At 40.6% G+C, this 25,415-nt stretch overlaps 1 protein-coding gene across 1 annotated transcript in view; it reads right to left on the bottom strand.

The window, feature by feature from the left end:
• Positions 1-676: 676 nt before the first annotated feature.
• The window catches only part of SETDB2 (SET domain bifurcated histone lysine methyltransferase 2), a 70,895-nt gene continuing 46,156 nt past the window's right edge, over positions 677-25,415 (bottom strand). The window contains 7 exon segments of the mRNA XM_070933269.1: positions 677-706; positions 1,487-1,617; positions 6,270-6,341; positions 8,434-8,556; positions 9,626-9,689; positions 21,748-21,812; positions 21,987-22,024. Of these exon segments, the coding sequence (XP_070789370.1) occupies positions 677-706; positions 1,487-1,617; positions 6,270-6,341; positions 8,434-8,556; positions 9,626-9,689; positions 21,748-21,812; positions 21,987-22,024 (523 nt within the window).

Raw genomic sequence — 25,415 nt, forward strand, 5'->3', positions numbered from 1 at the left:
TTGATGTTTTGCAATGTTTTTTTTCCTTTGGAGAGCTAGGGTGGGCATGGCCTGCACATGACACATCCAGCCCGCAGGCCGCCAGTTTGACACCTCTAGTGTAGGATCTACTCCTTGGGTGGAAGGTTGGACTAGATGACCTACAAGGTCCCTTCCAACTGTGAATCTGAAATACCTAATATGGTGTCGCTCAGCCTCTTAATCTTGTTTACATTAGATTTAATGGTTGGTTGTAGGAGGAAGTATTTCTTTTACTACTTCTGTTGCTATTGTCCTTCACTGAATTTACCCTGATTTGTCCATGTTAAAACTACAGTATGCAGAACTGGCTCATACTTCAGAAGTTGAATTAAAGTCAAATTGCTTCCACTTTCTCTAATGAAGCAGTCCAATATTCTTTAAGACACAAAGTTTTTAAGTGGCAGATTTGCTGAAACGTTTTACTTGATGTGAAACAATTGAGATTTATATAAATAGGCCTCATTAGCACAATTAACTAAATATGTGTATAAGTATATATGCACAATTTTTCTCATAAAACTTGAAGCAGGAAGGGCAGTTTCTTTGGGAAATTAAATGAGTGTATATGATGAGAGATACCAAATCTGAATTGCAAAAACCTGAATGACCATTAAGTGGCAGGAAAGTATTGGGTATTTGTCTGTCTTTTTACTCTCTAGTGATCATCAATCCACATCTGGTAGCTCTGTAAGATAACCGTAAACCAAAACCAGAGTGATTTACAGTAGCATGTTAATAATTCCATCAGCAGATAAAGTGTATATGGTGAATTCACTCATTTTGTTCCATCAATTTTCATCTAATAGAAGGTATTTAAAGCTATAATCTTGTAAGGTCGGGCCTCTCCCCCTTATTCAAGAAAGTAAGGACTCTTGAAACTTGGCATTTCAAAAAGAACCTTTTATTGAACGGGGGTGACAGCAGGACGAAATCAAAGCAGGCTCTGAGATCCCTCAGGCAATATAGTAGAATAAAAGAAATTAGGAACCCCTCCCAACAGTCCAATGTGAATTCAGCCAATCCGCAGGTGTGAAAATGTTATTGTACCAGCTGCTCTAAGAATGAAATAAGGGAAGTTTCTCAGGGTCATCATCTGCCGGCTTTCAGGTGATGCAACCCACATGGCCCTCCGTCCCCTTACATTCCCCAAAAGGTGCGAAAATCCCAGGGCGCCTAGGCACCAGGCAAAGGGTTATAAATCAATAGCATGCAGGAAATAGGATACAAGAGGAAGAAAGCAATAAAGTAAATAATGCAGGTAGGATTCCCCCCTTTCCCCTGAAGAATGGCAGATTCACGGATCTGACATATACATTCTAATTTAAAACTAATGGTAAAACATTGGCTAGATCAAAAAGGTCTTAATTGTAAAAATGGAAAAACAGCAGTTACCCACGTGTAAAATGTGTTATACCAAAGTGACCTGGAAAAAAAATCAGTGAACATTTTAAAGATGGTGGGTTACTCAAGACATACTACTTGAGGTATTGTCTTCTGAGATAGGAAATACTATTTCTTTTAAATGTCTTAAAAATTCAATCTGAGCATCCAAACCGTTCCGGGTATTCATTAGTTCCTGAATTTTTCCCTCTGTTCCTGTATAAATAAAATCGGTGCTTAAGATTAGCAATATATGCAGAGATATATCAAAAAGTATTATTTATGCAAGACACATTATTATTAAAGTATATAGATTTAGAAGAGCAATGCCAGGAGGATAACAACGTTGGGGAAACCTAAGGGCCACAGTCCTTCAGGGAGAATGTCAAACATTGCATTTTAGGGTGGGCAGTGATGGGGGCCATCCATTACATTTGCCAGCCCTTCTATGATTTCCCCTCCCCTCTCCTCTTCTTTCCTTTCTTTTCTTTCTCTTTTTCAACTGCCCCCCCCCAAAACAGAAACAACAAAACCTACAAACTTGGTGAAAAATTGTCGAACTATAACTGGTATGTAAAAGACATATTCTCTCTACTCCAGAATGACAGAGCCAGGAACAGGAATCAAAAGTATTGTTCTACAAAGTCACATACAAGTCAATCTAAGAGTGCAACTGAAGTAAACGAGGCAGAATTGGCACAAAGCACCAGTATTGATTTGCAATAAAATAGTCCCCATCCTTTGTAAGGCAGACAAAGCAATATCATTAAATTTCGTTTTACTGGATCATTTAGATCAGTGGTTCTCAACCTTCCTAATGCCGCGACCCTTTAATACAGTTCCTCATGTTGTGGTGACCCCCAACCAGGGGTGGGTTCTACATTTTTTTACTACTGGTTCTGTGGGCGTGGCTTATTTTGTGGGTGTGGCTTGGAGGTCATGTGACCGGGTGGGCGTGGCTAGCTGGTCATGTGACCGGGTGGCTATGGCTATGTGCATAGGGACTACTCAGAGGGCTGAAAAAAGTCATTTCTGACAGGTCCTCGCACTTTTCTGGTCCTCACACTTATGACCATCCTCACATTTATGCCTGTGCAGCATTCTTAACAACTGTGTCACTCATTTCACAACTGCTTCTCTTCATTATGGTGACAAGATAGGGCAAAAACGTAAATTGTGAGGACAGTCGTAAGTTCGAGGACTGGTCAAAAGTGGGAGGACCAGTCAAAAATAACTTTTTCAGCTCTCTGAGTAGTCCATGTGCACAAAAGGATACAGCAATAGAGAGGGATGAAGGAAGGGAAGGGAAATTAGAGTAGGAGTGAAGGTAAGAGAGGGAGGAAGAGAGGAGGAGAAGGAGAAAGAAAGAGGAAGTAGGGAGAAGAAGAAGAGGGGGGGAAGAGAAAGTAAGAAAGAAAAAAAAGACAGAGGTGGTAGGTTTGAGGAGAAAGATTGCTGTACAATAAAAAAGATGAAAGGGAAGAAAGTCAACCCCAAACAAATATTAAGATATTAAGATAAAGAATGAATTGTTAAACTTTAAAGAATAAAAGAGAACAAATAGCAATAAATAGCAATAATTAGAAACACACATACAAACATACAACGTATTTTCTTTGAACAGAGTATTTGGCCGGTTCACAAATTTAAACAGTTGTAGGAGGTTAGCACCCACCCCTTTCCTAGAAGAATGAAATATTTTGGGAAATATTAAAAAGGCAGAATATTATATTTCCCTGGATGAGAAATGGAGAAGCATATTTTACAGACAAAGCAGCTCCCACCTTCCTGTCCCCCACCCTTTGTTAATGGGCTAGAGGCAGAAAGTCAATCCTTTGTCAAAGGACATTTGCAACACAATAGCAACAGAAACTAACACAATGGGCCCCATCAAGCCATGTGATCCTGTCCACCACTAAACCATCTTTCCAAGCAGTCTCCATGTTTCCAGTGTCTTTTTCCCCACTTGGAGCAGAACCCAGAAGGATATTTCTTCCAACACAGTATTTAGTCATTTCAATTAAATTTACAATTTCTATATTTCCTTTTTACCATATTTATTCCTCATCTATTTTTTAAAAAAACCAATATTACCCTTCATTCTCATCTCTAATCTTAATCAAATTCATTTTTTCTCTTCTATTCTATATTATACCCCTTCGCATTGTCATCTATTTTTATATCCATTCTCACATTGGTTAATTATGTAATACAGTTGTTTAATACAAATTCAACATTTTAATATAAATCAATTAGTTATATAACTATCTTTTTTGTATATTAATCAATATGAACATGAATATTCCAATTATTTCCATGCAATCCAATTTCTTACAAATCCATTAATTATATTTACCAATAATAATAAACCAAATAATTTCCCCCATATATTCCTCCAAACCACAACTTAACCATTTCTGCTTTCAACACAATATACAATTAATAGTATCTCAATTATTACAATTCCCTAGTTAAATAGAGCTTTTTTTCTTTTGTGTTTTAAAATCTTGAACTCTCCTCTTTTGCCCTAAATTTCCCATTGTTTGCACCTACCTTTTTTGGTGAGCAAAAAGAAAAAGAAATCTCTCTCCCTGCCTCATTTTGTCACGCTGCAGCAAAGACCCTTTCAGTTTCGTTTTAGCTAGGGGAAAAAAATTGCTCCAGCACTCTTTTGCAGCTTGGAAAACAAGAGCTTGCAAAGGAGCCTGCACAAAACAGCTGAGAGCAAATCAGCTGAGAGTGGGGGGGGGGAGCTAATCAATTTATGCTAATTAACCTCTGCTGAAGCTGAAAGAGGCTGTTTTTTCTATTTTTGCAGGCACCGATCTTCTCATTTGTTTTCTTTTAACACTGATCTGTTGTAGGGCGGCCCTTTGAAGCCCGGCGGCAAGAATTTAAACAGTTTTTTTTTTCCTCTAGCCATCAGCTGGGACTCCGGAGGCAGCAATAGATTGGGAGTGGGCGGGGTAAGCGAATGGCGACCGGGCGATCCAGCAGAGGCAGAGGGTGAGGGAAGGCGTGGGGGGGGGGGGCGAGAGAGGGCTTTGGCGACCCCTGTGAAATGGCCGTTCGACCCCCAGGTTGAGAACCGCTGATTTAGATGGATAAAAGTATCCATTAGCTCCAAACGTCTATACAAGTTATGTCAGTGTGCCAATTTACATCATTTGTATTATCATTATACAAATGACATTAAATGATGCAAATTGTATTATTTGCATCATCTATATAGTATCATCATAAAAATGGTCCAAATTGCCACTGAAGCCATACAGTTAAAGTAATGCTTTGTTATTTTCTGGAGACGGTTGGGTAGAAAAATTAGTTTGTACTATAGCAGTGGTCTGCGAGAAAATTTTGGTGGTCTGTGGTGCACCCGGGTGGAGGAGCTACTCCAGGATGAGCAATGGCCAGTCCTGTGATTAGAGCTCTGGAATATGGGACTGGTCAGGCAGCTCATGGTGAGGCTGTAATTCTCTGCTGTAAAGGGAGGTTCGTGCAACCTGCAACTTTGCAGCGCAGCCCTCACCGGCCGGAATGAGGTAATGGTGCAAGGGGGGTTGTGATGCAGGCGGGCCGAAGCAATAGGTGGCGGCAACGCCAGGCTTTTCTTCCCCCTGCTGAGAGAGGGGGGGAGAGAGAGAAAGAGAGAGAGAGAGAGAGAATGAGAGTGTGTGTGTGTGTGAGAGAGAGAAAGTGGGAGAGATAGGCAAAAGGGAGAGAGAAAGAGAGAGAAAGAAAGAGATGAGAGTGAAAGAGGGAGAGATGAGAAAGGATGAGAGAGAATGAAAGAGAATCAGAGAGGATGAGAGTGTGTGTGAGAGAGATGAGAGAGAGAATGAAAGAGAATCAGAGAAAGAATCAGAGAGAATGAGAATGAAAGAGACAGAGAATGAAAGAGAGAGAATGAAAGAGAATGAGAGAGAAGAAATCGGAGAGAATGAGAGTGAGAGAAAGAAGAATCAGAATGAGAATGAGAGAAAGAGACAGAATGAAAGAGAGAATCAGAGAGAATCAGAGAGAAAGACAGAATGAAAGAAAATCAGAGAGAGAATCAGAATGAGAGAGAGAGAGAGTGGGGGAGAGAGAGAGAGAAAGGGGGGAGAGAGAAAGATGAGAGAGAGAAAATGAGTGGGAGAGAGAAAGAGAGAATGAAAGAGAATGCTTAACGCATTGTAAGCCGCCCTGAGTCTCCGGAGAAGGGCGGCATATAAATCAAATTAAAAAAAAAAAAAAATCAGAGAAAGAGAGAGAATCAGAGAATCAGAATGAGACAGAGAGAGAGAATGAAAGCAGGAAAGAGTCAGAATGAGAGAGAATGAGAGAAAAAGAGAGAGAATCAGAGAGAAAATGAGAGTGAGAGAATCAGAATGAGAGAATGAGAGAGAGAGAAAGACAGAGAATGAAAGAGAATCAGAGAGAGAAAGAGACAGAATCAGAATTAGAGAGAGTGAGTGGGGGAGAGAGAGAGAAAGAAAGAGAGAGGGAGAGAGAGAGAGAGGGAAAGTGCCTGAAGGACCCCATCCCATCACTGGGAGTCCAGGCACTTCAGCAAGTGGCGGGCTGGATTCGTATTAGTGGTCCGCGGGATTTAAAATTATGAATTTGGTGGTCCCTGAGGTCCAAAAGCTTGGGGATCCCTGTACTATAGCATCTGAAGCCTGCTAAATGGAAGTTTCACTGTGTTGCCTGAATATATTATTTGCTGAGTTTTTTCCTAGAACAAATGACTGACATGATTAAAGGAACACAGTACTAAAAATAATACTGCATTCTTATCTGTATTTATTTGTATTCCTATCTAGTTTAAAAGAAATAGCCTTGGTTCTACAAACTGTAAGAGTTGTTACATTTTGTTTCATACATACCTGAATGAGCTGCTCTAAGAATATTTTCAAAGAGACCACAATCAAAAAGTGATATGACTGTTTTTTCATACTCTAAGGATAGAAAGAACAATGCTGGTACTTCTTCAAAAACACAAACTTCCTTTAAAATATGCATGATGATAATGATCAGAGTATTTTTTAAAATTCCCTTTTTATCAATACCATATCCGAAGTTGCATCTAAATTCAAAACACTAACTGTAGCAAGGGACTTTTAAAGATGATTATATATATTTATTGAGAATTTACATTCTAAGCAATTGAGGAAAGTAGAACAATTCATTAAATTCATTAAATAATTTTTTTTCTTTAAGGCAACTCAAAATAAGAAAAATGATTTTAATGGAACATGCAACATTAAACATGTTAAAAATGGCAACATGAAAGAATCAAATCCAGGCCAATAATCCTTAAATTGAAATAATATTTTTAAGACAGGGTTAGATTCTGATATAAAATGATAACATTTAGACAGCAGAGACAAAGCATAGCAATATATTTCTAAATGAAAAACTCTCAAAGAGGCATATAGGATAGTGGTGAAATCCAAATTTTTTGACTACCGGTTCTGTGGACATGTCTTGGTGGGCATGGTGTGTCTTGGTGGGCATGGCAGGGGAAGGGTACTGCAAAATCTCCATTCCCACCCCACTCCAGGAGAAGGATACTGCAAAATCTCCATTCCCACCCCCTCTGGGGCTAGCCAGAGGTGGTATTTGCCAGTTCTCCAAACTACTCAAAATTTCCGTTACCGGTTCTGCAGAACCTGTCAGAACCTACTGGATTTCACCCCTGATATAAGACCGTCCACAAAATTTGTGCCAATATTCTAAAAGTAAAGTAAAGGAAAGCACAGGAGAACAAACTCACAGGAGAACAAGTACTTAGGCAATTTGCTGATATCCTAATGTATGTTTGGGACCAGATAATTTGAAGAATGATTTACTCATAATATTCAGACTTCTATACAGACCTGGCATTAGCCAATAGAATATTTTCTATTGGCTAATGTCAAGTTGAGAATAGCTTGTTTTCCTCTGCCTTCCTATTATCACAATTACCAGGCAAGGGCCTTCCACAAAATTGGTGACAGCAAACTACAAAAGGAAAGAAGGCACAGGAGAATAAGCTATTCTCAATTTGGCATTAGCCAATAGAAATACTTAGTTGAAGAACTGGAAATAGCATGACTATTGAAGGAAATTATGGTCTTTGATTTAAGGATATAATATCTTATATTTTCACTTCAAAAAAGTGAAATTTAAGTTTACAGTAGGAGAAGATGAGAAATAACATTCAAGATTTGTGGAAGACACTGAAAAAGAAATAAAAAACATATTTCAAATAATTCTGGTGACATGGCAGTGGAAAAAGCCAATAAGGCTATAGAAAACCCTTAATGAAAGTCTGAAAACAAAAATTATGTAGGAAACAAAAGGAGGGACTGGTCAGCAAGAAATACAAACAGGTAAATAGATAGCTTTGCATATAGAGAAAACAAGCTGAAGTATAGGAAGCCTAGAACAACAGAAAGGACGCTAAAAGAATTGCTATATACGGTACACTGTTTAAAGAAGATGCAAAATGTTAACAGTTTACTAAGAAGAGATAGAACCACAGGTCCTCACTTAACAGCCATAACAGGAACCAGTAAGTGTTACTAAGTCAAGTGGTTGTTAAATGAAACATCTATTTCATTTATTGAATATTCCGCTTAGTGTGATGACAGTTCCAGCAATCCTTGTTGTGGTCATTAAGGGAAATTGACCAATGAAAAATAAAGCAGAACTATATACTCCTGTGATTTGGAAAATATAATTATTTTGATGCAAATTAACATTTGCATTTGCATTTGCATTTTTAAGCCCTGTCACTCCACTGATTTACATTTAGTTTGCAGTCAACCACTGTTCTAAGATCTTTCTCACATGCATGATTAGCAGATAAACTCTGTAAGAATTATTTAGATCAAACTGGGATGCATTCAAGGGAGAAAGATGATAGAGAACAGGAAACTGCAAAGAAACCAGAAACATTTAGCTCTGAGAAGTGAAGACTGTGAGGTGACACAACAGTACTCTTGGGATCAAACCTCTTGGATATGAGATCTCAGACAATTGAGAATACCACATTCTTTATAATACCTGCTTCTGAAGTATTGTCGTCCATCAGCTTTTCCTGTGCCAGGCGAAGAGTATTCAACATTTTCTCAAAGATTTCATTCAGAAGCCCAGCCTGCTTACACGTCTTTAAAAACTCTATCCTTTCTGTGGAGAGAGAAATACAATGATGTGCGCTTTATATTTTTAATTTCAGGTTCATCTGGCACAGTGAAGCATTGTTCAATAACAATTATTAACAATTATTTTCAAGGCATAAAGGCAGAAAACTTTAGGAATAAAAGTGGTGAACAAGCATCAGGAATGTTCCTCTCAAAGAGATCAACAGGTTGGTTTCTAAATGAAACAGCCAAGAGACTGATCTTATTTTATTTCATTATTTCATTTTATTTTTCTCATTCAATGAATGAATATATAAACAAAATAAAACATAGGACTCTGGGTGACTAACAGAAAATAAAAAAAGATAAAAGATTATTAAATAGGTAACAAATAAAGATGCTGAGATTAAACAAATAATCAAGCAACACCATCAATTTAAGATACAAGCTCAACTGTAGAACCCAGTACAACCCAGTCTCCAAGCTAGCCAACCAACCCAGGTTTTTAAGAACTTGCAGAAAGCAAGAAAGGTTGGGGCAGGACAAATCTCTGGCGAATGACACCATAACATTCTCCGAGGAACCCCAGATCACTCTCTCTTTTAGACAGACCTGAATCATGCCTTTTAAGATTTTAGAGGTTTAGGCTTTTATTACAAGGAGGCAATTAGGAATAGAAGATAATTAAGTTGAAACTATTGACTGATTCCAGCAAAATCTTCCCAGGTGGAAATTCCCCTTCCATTAACAGGAAGCTTTTAAGCCATTAACCGACATGCCAAAAAAGTTGGACCAGGCCAATGTGTTTAGACATGGTTCTTCAAGAGAAACAACACCCTCCCCATCTAAACATCTCAGCTTCATCTTGTTTGAGCCAAATAGTTCAACTCTTTGATGTTACAGATTTCTATGCAGGAATGAAAAACATCATCTCCATAATTCTCCATTAATGGAGAATGGAAGAATCGCCTCTAAGAAAGGAGATGCTATCTATAACTATATTTGTAATCGGAAAGGTGAGAAAGTTGCATAAACTGTCTTAGGACAGAAATAAATAACAACCATCACCCCTATATTAGGAATTCTAACAATTGACAAATATTGCCATGTTTTACCTTTGGGTTGGTCGCCTTTTTCACTGATGACTTCCATGTTCTCTTCCCCAACTGTCTCACCATTCTGCCAATATTTGATTTAACATAGCACCAAATTACTGATGTGGCTAACATGGCCCAAATTACTGATACAACTCATATCACTATATATTCATTTTTAACAAAGTCAGAGAAATTAAATTCTTCCCAAGTAATCTAAAATTATATTCAGTCATATCTCATTTATTAGTAAAATAATTATAGTAAATGTTGTTTATAGAGGATTTTTACAAGCTTTTTTAAGTTTTGATTCTAAATTGTTTTGATGATAAAACTTTTACACTAAAAATCCTCCAAGAAGTGCTCACATAGTAAAACAAAATGTTTTAAAACCTACAACACAGGATGGCAGTTCCAGCATACAGACTACCAAGAATAAAACAAAAAAGACACTGTAGCAATATACTTCCAAGTAAAAAAAAATAGAGACATAAACTCTTAAGTTTTCAGAATGTGACAGCTCAGATTGTCAGCTTCTCTTAGATTGAGAATGGGCGTTGGTTATTACCTGATACGCCCTTTCTCAGCTTGGAGGAAACAGCAGTCAGGAATGAGCCGTGTCCTATTGGGAGGGAGAAGTCCAGGCCTGTGGTCCTAGGTCTGAATGAACTCGCTGGAGAACCCGTCTGCCAAAAGCAGCCTCAGCTGAGGTGTAAGAGTCAAGCTTGTAATGACGTACAAAAGGGGAAGGGGAAGACCAAGTAGTTGCTCTGCAGACCTCCTCCAGAGAGGCCTGGGTAGCCCAAGCTGCAAAGATTGCAGTAGTTCGTGTCGAATGAGTTGTGATACCCCTGGGCACAGGTAAGGCCTGGGCTTCATATGCCATAGACATACAAGCCCTGATCCAACTACCCAAGGTGGAGGAAGTGACCTTGCCGCCGAGGGTAGCAGGCTGAAAAGAAACAAAAAGGGACTCTGTCCTCAGCAGAGAAGAGGTCCGTTTAACATATATGCGGAGAGCCCTCCGTATGTCCAATGTATGCCAAATATGTTCCAAATGGTGTGAAGGCTCAGGGCAAAAATTGGGCAGAATCAACTCCTGAGCCCTATGAAACCAAGTGTTGACCTTTGGAAGGAACGTATGGTTGAGGCGTAAAACTACTCTGTCAGTGTGGAAAACACAGAGATTCCCCCCTGGTGGACAGAGCCGCCAGCTCAGATATGCGCCTAGCAGAGGTGATAGCCACCAACAATGCCACCTTATAGGAAAGAAATTTCAAATTAACCTTCCGTAGGGGTTCAAAGGGACCCCGGGTAAGGGCAGTTAAGACTTTCCCACATGGGAAAGTGGTGAACCACGGTGGTCGAAGGTTGGAGGCCCCCCTGAGGAACTGTCGAACTACCGGATGCCTCAACAGGGAATCCCTGGTTCCACAAGTAAGAATGGAAGAAAGGGCTGCCACCTGTCTCTGAAGAGTATTAAGGGCCAATCCAGCATCCAAACCAACTTGAAGAAAGTCCAAAACCTGAGCCACAGAAACTTCAGTGGGAACTAGATTCCCTTTCTTGCACCAGGTACAAAACAGCCATGTACCATTATAGATACAGTTGGTAGAATCCCTGCAGGACACCTAGATAGTAGCAATGACCTTAGAAGAGAATTTGTCCTCCCTCAATAGGCCCCATTCTAGTGCCAAGTGGTTAGTTGAAACCACTGCGGGTCCGGGTGTACTAACACCCTCTGGCTGAGGGAGATCCTGTCCCAAGGCAACCTCCAGGGTCGGACCACTAAGAGAGCCATTAGATCTGCAAACCAAGGTCTCCTGGGCCAATGAGGAGCCAGAAGTAAAAGTTCCGCCTTCTCCTCCAAGAGCTTCCAGATGACTCTGGGAATCAGAGGAAGAGGAAGGAAGGCATACAGGAGCCCTGACAGCCACAGGCTCCGCAACACATCCACTGCTTCTGCCTCCAGAGACGGGAACCGGGAGAAGAACCTCAGGACTTGACGGTTGTCCTGTGTGGCAAACACATGCACCACCAGGAGTCTGAAGTGATCTGTCAGAGCCCTGAACAGAGACAGATCCAAATGCCACTCCGCCTGGTTGACAGAAGTCCAACTGAGCTAATCTACCTGGACACTCGCCACTCCCGATATGTGGTCTGGATGGAAGACAGATGTAACTCCGCCCAGAGAATCAGCTGCTCTGACTCTTGCATCAGAGCTAAGGATTGGATCCCTCCCTTGATGATTTATGTGGGCCTTGGTGGTCACATTGTCTGTCAGCACTAATATGGCTGACCCCGACACAAGGGACTCGAAACTTTTGTGAGCCAGGTGGACTGACTGGTGTGTGAAAGATCCTCCAGGGACCACTGACCTTGAGCCATGTGGGATCCAAGATGAGCACCCCAGCCGAAGGCGGCATTGGTTATCAGCGTGAGATAATGAGGCTTCCGGAACCTGGAACCCTGGGCAACGGTGTTGGAAGACCACCATGTGAGGGAAGACCGGACCACTAGTGGAACCTCCACTCGTACTGGAGATGTGCTGCGCCAAGCTCGTTGGAATGGAAGGAGAAACCACTGCAGGGCCCTGCTGTGGAGATGAGCCCAAGGCGTGATGCCAAAACATGACACCATCTTTCCCAGAAGCTGACAGAGAAGCAGCAGGGAAGAGGCATGATCTGACTGGACTCTGACTGCCAGGTCCTTCAGGATGGATTGACGGTCCAGTGAAAGATATATCCTTGACTCCACTGTGTCTATTATTGCCCCTAGATGGAGCAAACGCGTTGTAGGGATCAGATGACTTTTGGAATGGTTCACTGAGAAGCCATGACATTGGAGGACCTGTATGGTAGTATCTAGATCTTGTCTGGCTCGGGATTCTGAACTGGACTGGATGAAGTTGTCATCCAGGTAGAGTTCGGAGATGGCCCACCAAGGCGGCCATCAACTTGGTAAACACCCTTGGGGCAGAGGACAGGCCGAAAGGTAACGCCTGGTACTGATGATGTTTCCCCGCGTATTGAATACAGAGAAATTGTCTGTAATCTGGATGAATGGGGACATGCAGGTAGGCCTCTGTGAGATCCACCGATGTGAGGTAACCCTTTCTGACGCCCTCCAGAATGGAGTGGAGAAACTGCATCTTGAACCTGCGACACACTATATAATGGTTCAAGGTCTTGAGATCGTGAATTGCCCTCCAATCCCCCGAGGACTTCGGAACCAGGAAGAGTATAAAATCCCTGACTATGGTGCGCCAATAAGTGTATTATGGCCAAATCCATGACGCGCCGCTTCACCCGATCCTGCGACACGGGACAGCGGACAAAGAATCTCAGAGGGTTGGACAGGAATTCCAGGGAGAGGCCCGACCTTACCGTCTCCCTAACCCAAGAGTCCGAAGTGGAAGCCTCACACTGGTTGGCAGAGAGCCAGCCAGCCCCCTATGGGAGACTTGGAAGAGCAGTCATTTGGACTGTCGATAGGAGTGACACCCCCCACCCCCCGCCATGAAAGGAACATTTGGGTGGCTAACGGTGCCCCTGGATGCCCTGCCTGTCCTGACTCTGTCTGAAGGCAAATTGTCTCTGCGATCGTTGCCCTCCAAAACCACTGTCCACTCCCTGAAAGGAAGAGGGACAAAAATACAGATTCAAGCAGACCTCCGCCCATCTGGTCAAATTAGGCATAATCTTATGTTTGTCCTGAGACTCTACCAGAATAGAGCCTAGGGATTCGCCCAATAATTTCTCTCCCTTATAAGGGGAAGACGCTAGTCTCCACTTGTTCAGAGTGTCAGCCTGCCACTGGCGAAGCCACAGGAGGCGACGAGAAGTGATGGAAGATCCAATAGCCTTAGACGCAATTTGAGACGCATTTAGCGTTGCATCGACAGAAAATTCATTGCTGCCATGATCTTGTTGAGATCTTGGTGGGACCTGGTATCTGTGACAGGGAGGCGGTCCTGTAATTGCCTTAACCAGAGCAAAGAAGCCCTGTTAAAAAAATGATGCAGCTGAGGCTGCCTTAACGGCTCAGGCTGCAGCCTGATGTGTCTTGACCAGAGATTGCTCCGATCTCTTATCCTCTGGACGGAGATGTTCCTCCAGAGGACCTGGTAGGTTGGATTGTGATGACAGAGCCACCACTGGAGGGTCAACCACTGGAACCTGTAGCAACTTGGTCATATCGGAATCAAAGTTGTACAGGCATCTGTCCAAACTGCTGAGAATAGGACCCAAGCCTGGAGAGACCCACTGTTGATGTGTCATGTCGAGACACATGTGCCAGGTCCTAAGATCCATGGTTTAGGACCTGGTAATTTACGGGACCGCCTACTACCACAAATAGCCTCCCACCGGCCGGTACGCTCTCATAGAGGGGCTCCTCTGGGTGCCGTCGGCCAAACAATGTCGACTGGTGGCCCCTGGGGGAGAGCCTTCTCTGTGGGGGCACCTACTATCTGGAACGAGCTCCCCCCGGAGATACGGAGGATCCCGGATCTGCGCACCTTCCGCCGCGCTTTTAAGACCTTTTTATTCCACCAGGCGGGCCTGGCCTAATTTTTCCCTCTTTTTAATTACACAAATTTTAAATTGGTTTTTAAATGATTGGGGTTTTAATATGTCTTCGGCCAAATTTGTTTAATTCGATTTTACTTTGTTTTTAAATTTTGTATTTATGTGTTTTTACTGTTTGGCTGTTCACTGCCCTGAGTCCTTCGGGAGTAGGGCGGTACATTAATTAATTAATTAATTAATTAATTAATTAATTAAATAAATAAATAAATAAATAAATAAATAAATAAATAAAGTCTAGGGGCCGGAACCTCCTCAGACTCAATGGTGGGTTCTACAAACAAGGGATCAGCCAGGTCAGCGGGCTCCAAAACAGTACCAGGAGTTGACTGGACCGAGCCCTATCGAGTGGTCATCTTGGCCTTATGCAGCAATGACCAGAAGAGATGAGGTCTAAAGCGTCCAACGAATGATGGTTGGTCAGGTAAAAGATCCTCATCATCAGATAATTCAATATCCTGCTGCATCTCCTCCCCTGAAAGGGAGGCCTGGCCGGAAGATGCCTCGGAACACTCCAATCCTGAAAGGGAAGGGAAGATCCCAACCCTTATTGCCTATGATGATTGAGCTCTAGAAAAATCAGAAATCATAGCAGCCAATATTTGTTGTAACCCTGTTTCAATGCCTATGACATTAGTAATCAAGGTGGACAAATGATCCAGATATTGACTGTCACCCAGCTGACCAGGCTGTAAGCCAGCAGAAAAAGGCATGGATGAAGCCCCAGGTGAAGGAGACCTGTGTTCTACTTGTTGCTCCCAAGGGATCACCGATGGTTCAAGAGCAGGCATTGTTCATATGGCGGCTGCTATGAAGCTGGGACAACCGGGCTAAGTATAGAGCTGGAGAGAAGAAAGAAACGAAACTGAGTTTTTTTTGAAGCCGGGTAAGTGATAGCCAACTCAGGCTTGAATAACAACAAGAGAAATATCTTACAACTATAAGACACCTAATGTGTAATAGTGGCTAAGGAGCATGGGGGCAAAGAGGATTTTGAAATGTAATTTGGAAAAGACAAAAACCCAACTGAAAATTGATTTCTGAACAAACTAATTGGAAACTTTAAACAATTAGACATGGTCAAAGTATTGGAAAGAAATAAAGAGATCCTTTTTTCCCCCTTTCTTTTTTAAATGGCAAGAAAAATAAAAAGAATGGATAATAAGCTTTAAGAAGAAAAAAAGGGGGATGTATAAATAAAAGGGGCAAAAAGAAAAAAAAAGAAGTGAGAAGAGCTATTTAAATTTGGACTGGACTTTAAATATGATTTGATATTTTTAAATTGAAAAAGAAAAAAGAGAAGTCAAGTAAGATTGTGATGTAATGGAAACAAAACGGATACTTATTAAGCAATTGGAAATTGTGGATTGCAGAGAGACACCATCTGGAGTAAAAAGGAACATTGCAACTTGGTTCCTTGTTTTGGAAAATTGTGAACTTCACAGATAATAACCGTGGGAACTTGTGGAGGAGGATTTTCTTGTCTACAAGAGGCTTGACTTTTGGAGGTATAAAAGAAGAAATAGAAGGGAATACAATGGAACTTTTATAATTGGAGCAATTATTTGATTTGGAGAATGGAAATAAAAGAAATAACTATAATGTTGCACAGAGGACAAAATTTGAGGATATAAAAATCGAAAAGAAAATGAAGATGGAGAAATAAGACATAGAAGTGGAAAATAAAGAAGATAAAGATATTGTGATTAAATATGAATAAATAATTGAATATGTGAATACTAATAATAAAAAGGAGGTCTCTAGAGATTATATTGAGATTAACAATAACACAATGATTATCCTGAGATTAATAATGATATAATGATGATTATATGGAGATTAATACTGAATGATAAAAGAATAAAAGGTTGGAAAATATTAAGAAATTTAAAGAAGTCCAGGACCTGGATTTATAAAATGACCATATTGAGATAAACAAATATGAGAAGAATTATGTTATAGATATTTAGAAATGAAATAGGGATTGAAGCTAAAATATATGGAAAATAGATTACATTAAAAGAAATATAGCAATGGAAATAATGAATTAATTTTTTATTAAGATGTTAAAAGATACTACTTGAGGAAACTGATGGCTATAATAACTGGGATATTGTTTAAATACCTATAACAATTGTTATAGTTTTAATATTTTTAATAATACAACTACAAAAGTAAAAGATGATTATGTTGGGAGTAACAGTGAGAAAAATAAAGATAATTATACTGGGATTAAGAGTAACTAAAACGATTACACTGGGATTAACAGTGAGAAAAATAAAGATGATTACACTGGGATTAACAGTGGAATAAAGATGTATTTTGTACATTGGGATTAACAGTGGAAGGATAAAAGAAAAGGTTCAATTAGAAAAGTGATAGCTATAATAATTGGGATATTATTTAAATATGTATAACAATTGTGATAATTTGAACATTTATTACCTAAGTGAAAAAGAAAAGAAAACAATATATGATTATGATTTATAAACAAAAATTACTTAATTGGTGTTATATAAATGGTATGGTTTGATAGATAGAATTTAGGATAATTGGGAAATTGTGTTAAAGAGCATTATTTGAACTAAGAACTATGTTTAAATGTTAAAATGCTACATTTCTAAAATTAAAAAGATAAGATTTAAATTTTATAAATAATAATGGAATAAAGATTTAATGAGTATAATGAAACAAATATGTTTGAATTGTATTGTCAATAGTGAGGATTTAGGGTAAGAATTGTTATATTATGAGTTATTAATTGAATTAAGAATTAAGGTGGGTTAATAGAAGGGTTATTGTTTTGATTAAGTAAATATGTGTTAATTTTTTTAAAGATGGTATTAGTTGTATATATGATCTAAAATTTAGAAGTAAGTGCTATGGCAAAATAGAATAGATAGAATTTTGTTAAAGATTTTGTTAAAAATTGAACAAAGTGATGACCGGATCAAAGCTCTTTTTAATTTGCAGATGAACTGAGTCCTCGAGTCCCCTGCAGGTCAGCTACTGCGAGGCAAGCTTGTGAGGGCTGCCCAGAGGTCCTCAGCTGAGCGACCTCTCGCCGCCCCCACAGCCCTCAGCGGGCTCAGGCTGAATCACCTTTCATGCTGGAAAGAAACTAAAGGTTTACCTGATAAGAAGTCAAACCTCAGCAAGTAGAAAATACAAATAAAAACTTTTTTTCCAAGAAAAAAACAGTCAGTGAATGGACAGCTCAGAGAAAACACTTCTGTCCAGATAGACTGAGTCTAAAAAGCTGGCAAGCAACAGGAAGAGGCGTGGCTTAACAGTTTGCAGACTCAGTTGAAGTAATTAACAGATGGATTTAACCCATTCCTGACTGCTGTTTCCTTCTTGATGGATAATAGGACAGACAGTGATGGCAAACCTTTTAGAGACCGAGTCCCTAAACTACAACCCTAAACCCACTTATTTATCGCAAATGTGCCAACATGGCAATTTAACCTGAATACTGAGGTTTTGCTACCTAAAATAATAAGGCAGAGTTCAACTAACTGTTCTAAGAAAAATGTGATAAATGCACTTTTATGCCCCTTCATTTTTTTCTACTTTTGAACTATTACGTTTAGCAACAATAAAAAAGAAAAACTTTTGTAATATAATTTCTCTTTCCCGCCCTCTTTCCCTCCTCCTCTTTCTCTCCCTCTTTCTCTTTCCCTCCCTCCCTTTGTCTCTCTTCTCCCCTCTTTCTCTCTCCCTCCATCTCTGCCTGTTTCTTTCCCTTTCTCTTTCCCTCTTTCTCTTTTCCCCATCTCTCTCTTTTTCCCCCTTTCCCTCCCTCTGTCAGATCCCTAAAAGTGATACTGCCATTCCAATGGAGGAAGGGGGGACTTGGATTCGATTTACTAGCATGGCCTGTGTCATCAGTTACTTTATAACCTATATCCTGGCGCCAAGGAAGCCTGAGATTCCCTTTACCTGCAGGAATTTTTATCCCCCAGCCATGTGGGTTGTCTCACTTTAAAGCAGTGGTTCTCAACCTTCCTAATGCCGCGACCCTTTAATAGAGTTCCCCATGTTGCTGTGATCCCCAACCAGGGCTGGGTTCTAAATTTTTTTACTACTAGTTCTGTGGGCGTGGCTTATTTTGTGGGCATGGTTTGGAGGTCATGTGACTGGGTGGGTGTGGCTAGCTGGTCATGTGACCGGGTGGCCATGGCTATGTATATAGGGTCTACTCAGAAGGCTGAAAAAAGTCATTTCTGACAGGTCCTCGCACTTTTGCCTGGTCCTCACACTTATGACCATCCTCACATTTATGCCCGTGCAGCATTCTTAACAACCATGTCACTCATTTCACAGCTGCTTCTTTTCACCATGGTGACAAGATAGGGCAAAAACGTAAAATGTGAGGACAGTCGTAAGTTCGAGGACTGGTCAAAAGTGCGAGGACCAGTCAAAAATAACTTTTTCAGCCCTCTGAGTAGTCCATATGCACAAAAGGACTACCCAGAGGGCTGAAAAAAGTGATTTCTGACAGGTCCTCGCACTTTTGACCGGTCTTCGCACTTATGACTGGTCATCATTTATGCCCATTGTAGCATTCTTAACAACCGTGTCACTCATTTCACAATTGCTTCTCTTCACCATGGTGACAAGATAGGGCAAAAACATAAAATGTGAGGACAGTCGTAAGTTCGAGGACTGGTCAAAAGTGTGAGGACCAGTCAGAAATAACTTTTTCAGCCCTCTGAGTAGTCCATATGCATAAAAGGATACAGCAATTGAGAGGGATGAAGGAATGGAAGGTAAATTAGAGTAGGAGTGAGGGTAAGAGATGGAGGAAGAGAGGAGGAGAATGAGAAAGGAAGAGGAAGTAGGGAGGAGAAGAAGAAGGGGAGGAAGAGAAAGTAAGAACGAAAGAAAAGAGAGAGGTGGTAGGTTTGAGGAGAAAGATTGCTGTACAATAAAAAAGGTGAAAGGGAAGAAAGCCAACCCCAAACAAATATAAAGATATTAAGATAAAGAATGAATTGTTAAACTTTAAAGAATAAAAGAGAACAAATATGAATAAATAACAATAATTAGAAACACACATACAAACATACAATGTATTTTCTTTGAACAGAGTATTTGGCCAGTTCACAAATTTAAACAGTGTTTAGTCATTTCAATTAAATTTACAATTTCTATATTTCCTTTTTGCCATATTTATTCCTCATCTATTTTTGTAAAAAACCAATATTACCCTTCACCCTCATCTCTAATCTTAATCAAATTCAATTTTTCCCTTCTATTCTATATTATACCCCTTCCCATTGTCATCTATTTTTATATCCATCCTCACATTGGTTAATTATGTAATATTACAGTTGTTTAATATAAATTCAACATTTTAATATAAATCAATTAGTTATATAACTACCTTTTTTGTATATTAATCAATATGAACATGAATATTCCAATTATTTCCATGCAATCTAATTTCTTACAAATCAATTAATTATATTTACCAATAATAATAAACCAAATAATTTCCCCCATATATTCCTCCAAACCACAACTTAACCATTTCTGCTTTCAACACAATATACAATTAATAGTATCTCAATTATTACAATTCCCTAGTTAAATACAGCTTTTTTTCTTTTGTGTTTTAAAATCTTGAACTCTCCTCTTTTTCCCTAAATTTCCCATTGTTTGCACCTACCTTTTTTGGTGAGGAAAAAGAAAAGAAATTTACCTGCCTAATTTTCCAACGTTGCAGCAACAGCAAAGCCAACAGCCTGCTTTACTTTCAGTTTCCTTTTTCAGCATAGCTAGGGGGGAAAAAAATTGCTCCAGCACTCTTTGCAAACAAGCAGCAGAGCCCTGAGCAAAACAGCTGAGAGCAAATCAGCTGAGAGTCGGGAGCCGATCTAATCAAGGGCTAATTAGCCTATGCTGAAGCTCCGCGGGCCAATAAAATTACAAAAAAACACCGAACCATTTGTTAAATTGCTGGCTCGCCCGCCCCTCGCCCACCACTATTTATTGGCAATAAATAGTGGTGCGGAGGGGCGGGGCGAGCCAGCAATTTAACAAAGCCCCGCGGCAAGAATTTAAACAGTTTTTTTTCCTCTAGCCATCAGCTGGGACTCAGGAGGCAGCAATAGATTGGGAGTGGGCGGGGTAAGCGAACGGCCGCCGATCCAACAGAGCAGAGAGTGAGGGTGAGTGAAGGCGTGGGGCGGGGCTAGAGAGGGCTTTGGCGACCCCTGTGAAATGGCCGTTCGACCCCCAAAGGGGTCGCGACCCCCAGGTTGAGAACCGCTGCTTTAAAGGGTAGTGGTGGGAATGCATGTTTGTTCGGGTTCTCAAAGGAAATAGTAAAGAAAACAACTTCACACTTGTGTATTGGCTGAAATCTGCATTCTGACTTAAAGGGAGGGGTCTCTACCACTTTAATCCTACTGCTTTGCCTAAGGGCATTCAGATTGTGCTTTAGCTGGATGGTTTTCACTTCTGCTTAATAAAAGAATCCTTTTGAACAACTACGTTTCAAGAGTTCGTACTTTCTTAAGTTGGAAGGAGAGGCGATCTTTACACCCTCTCTCTTTCCCACCCTCTCTCTGTCTCTGTTTCTCTTTCCCTCCCTCTGTTTCTCTTTCCCTCCTTCTTTTCCCCCTTTTTCTCTTCCCTCCTCCCTTCCTCTCTCTCTCTCTCTCTCTTTCTTTCCTCCCTTTCCCTCTCTCTCCCTCCCCCATGAGGGGTAACTGGTGATTAGTGATGGGAATCTCAAGTCCGTAGGCTGATGAGCCTAGGAGCAGTGCGCTGAAGCTCAGCTGGCCGGCAGGGAGGAAGGGCATCCCAACACAGGCAGCTCTGCAGGAAAAGCAACTGACATCCAGGAAGCCAGAACGAGCTGAGATGATGCAGGGTCTTATTGTGGCTCTGTGTCGTAATGGGCTTCAGGACAAGGGGATCCCATCTCCCCCATTATGAAGCACACAAGTGAAAAAGTTCACTCAATCAATTCCAACTTCATGAGATCTTTTTCTTTCATGCAAAGTTGGAATTGATTGAGTGAATTTTTTTTAGTCCTACAAACTTTTTTTCTCATGCAAACCACGGTGAGAAATGTGATGAAGCTGGGCTGCAGCAAAGGCACATGTGCCCACAGAGGGGGACTGTATGTGCCACCTCTGGCACGCGTGCCATAGGTTCACCACCACGGAAATAGGAGCTGAAATGCATCATTCACTTGTTTCTCAGATTAATTGGAAAAGACATTCCCCTCTCAAAAATTCAGAAACAAAAAAGAAATCATCAAACAGCATTTAATGGGTGTGTGTCTAGTAGTATGCTTAACAGTTCTAGTTCAACAAAGATATCAGTCTCTAGTGATGTAGCAGCAGTGGCAGTGATCAGTCAGAAAATGACACAGGTCAAAATAAAAATAAAATGTATTTGAGATGCTCTAAGAATCTGAAATTCTGCCCCTACCAGGTGAGGCATGTGTGCCTGAGTCACAACAGAAGGTGGTGAAGAAGTGTGGCCTCCTAAAACTTTTAGAAATGTCTCACTGAGATACTGAAAAGGCAAATTCATTACCATTTCGGTAGTAGTGGAAGAAGATTCTGTTAGGACCAGGGGCATTGCCGTCTCATTGTTTTCATCTAGAAAATAAAGTAACGAGATATTTGATCACACAATTTCTTATAATACTTCAAGAAAAAAACCAGAAAGAAATCCCAGCAGAGTGTTGCAACAATGACTATATTTTTCTAAAATGTACTTCAGAACCCTTGCTAAAGCAGAAGCAGATTTCAACAAATTCTCTAAATACATACCATAAAGACGGGATCTCTTGTGGCTTGGGCAGAACAGGCTAATAGAGGAACAGAAAAAGAAATAAACTTATAGAAGCAAATATTTTCATTTTTATAAACATTTAGCAAAGACGAATGAGTAATCAGCATTTTTTTTTGTAAATAAATGAATGAATGAATAAGCAGATGACAATCAGTGTTAACACCAGAAGAATAACACATTCCTATTCTATCAGTTGAGGATGCCTACAGTATATCCTTTCTACAATGCTACTAGGCTCAAGGAGGAACTTTCAAGACATTGCAGACAGGAAAAACTGATTGTCAGTTATGCCAAAACAAAAGCAGTGGCTTTTTTGTATTGTAATTACTGCTGGAAGATAAACGGTGAAGTTACCGTATATCAATGTATATTTAATGCTCATCTCCATTGTTATAATGAAGGTCTGACCAGAATACTTTTTATCCTAGCTTTATTAATATATGTGTGTCATGCAGTGGTGGTATTCAAATTTTTTAATAACCGGTTCTGTGGGCGTGGATTGGGGACGTGGCTAGGTGGGTGTGGCTAGGTGGTCATGTAACTGGGTAGGCGTGACTAGGTGGTCATGTGACTGGGTTGGCGTGGTTGGGGGGGTCATGTGACTGGGTGAGCGGTGAAGGCTGGCAAGCGAAGAAAGCAGACGAAGAGCTTAGTTAGTGTTTAAAAGATGTTATGGAAGAGGAACAAGTTTCACCAGACAAGGCTGAGACTGAGCTGAAAGTGGATTTGAAAATGACAGCCTATAAGAATGACATGCAAAAGATGTTACACTGTATATATAAAAGAATGGCCGGTATTTTCATAATTATAATTAATTAATTGACACTTAAAATGGAAATACAATTAACAAACCATGGGAATTTGTTATTTTGCGCCAGTATTGGCACAAAAATCTTTCCTAGCCAAGACCACTTTACATTAGCCCAGGTCTTATCTGGACCAACAGTCCCTAATGGAATGCTCTCTCGACAGCAGAGAGAGAGAGAAGCCAGGGGAAGCCATGCTTAGTCGCCTAAGCTTTTTAGACTTTTCACCTTAAATATGTACAGCCTTATGCATATCTAGTACAAAAAAAAGATATAATACAAAATCATCTAAAAAGTTAGATTAAGAATGAAATTCATAGGCACATTCACAGAGCAATATTGAATTCTTTTTCTGAAATTTATTCCTCAGTTTAAAAAACAGAAATATATGAATTAGGTTCAGCTTGTACTCAAGTCAAGTAGCTATTCAAGAGTTAGTAGTGTCATGGTTAGAAAAAATGGTAATGCAAAATATAGATTTAAAGCCAGAAATATTTTTCTACAGATAAATATAATAAAATACATATTTAATTTTACATGTGTTAACAGCAGCTAGAATTATGTTTGCACAAAGTGGAAAAACGAAGAGATCCCTATAGATGAAAATGTGATTAAAAAATATTAGAATGTGCAGAAGTGGATAGAACACTTAAAATTAAGGAGAAGGAAGAAACTGAATATTTCTTAACATAGGATTTGTTTTATCAATGGCTAACAGAAACAGAAGTTAGAAATCTAGAAGTATATAAGAAAAGACCAATTATTTAAGGAAAGTTCACTAAAATGGATAAACAATTATTATAAATATGTGATCATTAATGTTATGAAAAATTGCCATTATCATTACACAAAATTAATTGCACCCAACTGTACACCATGTAAATATTGATTTTTTAAATTAATTTAATTAATTTAAAATTTATTTTAAAAAATTGCTTATTTAAAAAAAAACCAAAGAGCAACTTATCCAAGGTAGCAGGTCATGTGGGAGGCAGGCAGATTCGGGGAGGCTCGCAGGCTGATCACACTGACGGCGTTGGGCTGTGCAAAGCAAGGCAGCAGGTAACCTGGAGGCAATTTTTTAAATATTCCCTTCCACAGTGACCACCAGGAAGGGCACAGGGAAGTGAGTAGGGAAGGCAGGCAGGCAAGGCTGGGGGGGCAGGGCGGCGGCCTAGGCCTGGCCAGAAGTTGGCACTTGACCAGGGGTTTCTGCCACCGCGGTGGCAGCAGAAGGTAGGCCCGGCCCAGGAATTGACTCGACTGGGGTTTGCGATCCTAGGCTGGCCCAGGAGTCAACTTGACCAGAGCCTGCAGGCTCTCACTCACCCAGGGAGATCAGGGCCACGGCAGAAGGCAGGTTAGCAATGGCAGGCAAAGGCAAGCAAGCAGCAATGGCGGGCGAAGGCCAGCAGGCAGCAATGGCGGGTGAAAGCAGATAGCAATGGCAGGCGAAGGCAGGCACGCAGCAATGGCGGACGAAGGCCAGCAGGCAGCAATGGCGGGCGAAAGCAGGCAGCAATGGCAGGCAGGCAGCAATGGTGGGCGAAGGCCAGCAGGCAGCAATGGCGTGCGAAAGCAGGCAGCAATGGCGTGCGAAGGCAGTAAGGCAGCAATGGCGTGCAAAGGAAGGTTAGCAATGGTGGGCAAGCAGATGAGATGAGGAGTGACTGGGCAGGGCTGGGCAGGAAGGGGCGGGGCCAGCTGGTTGTACAATTTGCTGGTTACCTGAACTGTACGAAATCGTAAAAACTGGTTCGCCCAAACCGGTCTGAACCGTCTGAATCCCACCCCTGGTGTCATGGCAGGAAACCTCTCTTTAGGCATGTTTGATGCCTTCCCACCAATGCTTATTGAGGCAAGATATAATAAATCTCCAGTTCAAAAGAACCAGAGCCATGCACATTTCACAGTACTTCCCATTTCACTGGGCTGATTTAATAATGCTTTTGAAATCTAACCATCCTTGTAGGTTAGATGAGGAGAATGTACTTTTCTACCAGCTGATTTATTCCCTGGAAATCTGTACATGGATGGTTAAATTCTGTTCTACTGATATTGCTGAATGTGCTGCTTTGGAAATAGCTACACATTGATGATTTACAGACCGGCTCATTCAATGTAGTACATTGTTTGAGCAGTTTTGTATTTCTTTATCTTTCACCACACGTATCTATTCATTATGTTTCCATAAATCTGTTCAATCTTTTGAATTGGTCTTTGAGTAGAAATAAAATTTAGTTACCTCTCAATTATTTCCATTTGATAAATGCAACTTTACTTATCAAGTATATCCTTTTTTCTATGAGTCACTATGGGCCTGTCTTGAGTCCTTGGGAGTAGACATCTATTGTGGAAGCCCACCTGCATTAACTGTACTGGAATTTAATAACCATTCCCAGCTTCTGATACCGGGCTACCTTAGACGTTCTCACACTCTGAATTCATTTTTTTGTAGTGAGTAAAGTGAGTAAATGCTCACTTTGGCAGTTACAAAAAGTCAGCTTCATCCTAGCCCAGGGTTTGGCAACCTGCAGCTCTGGAGCTGCATGCGGCTCCCTGTCCCATCACTGGTTGTCCCCGCCCCTTGCCCCTCTTATT

This window comes from Pituophis catenifer, unplaced genomic scaffold (assembly GCF_029215685.1).
Source record: "Pituophis catenifer annectens isolate HBS135680 unplaced genomic scaffold, rPitCat1.0.hap2 SCAF_1, whole genome shotgun sequence".
NCBI classification, from domain to species: Eukaryota; Metazoa; Chordata; class Lepidosauria; order Squamata; family Colubridae; genus Pituophis; species Pituophis catenifer.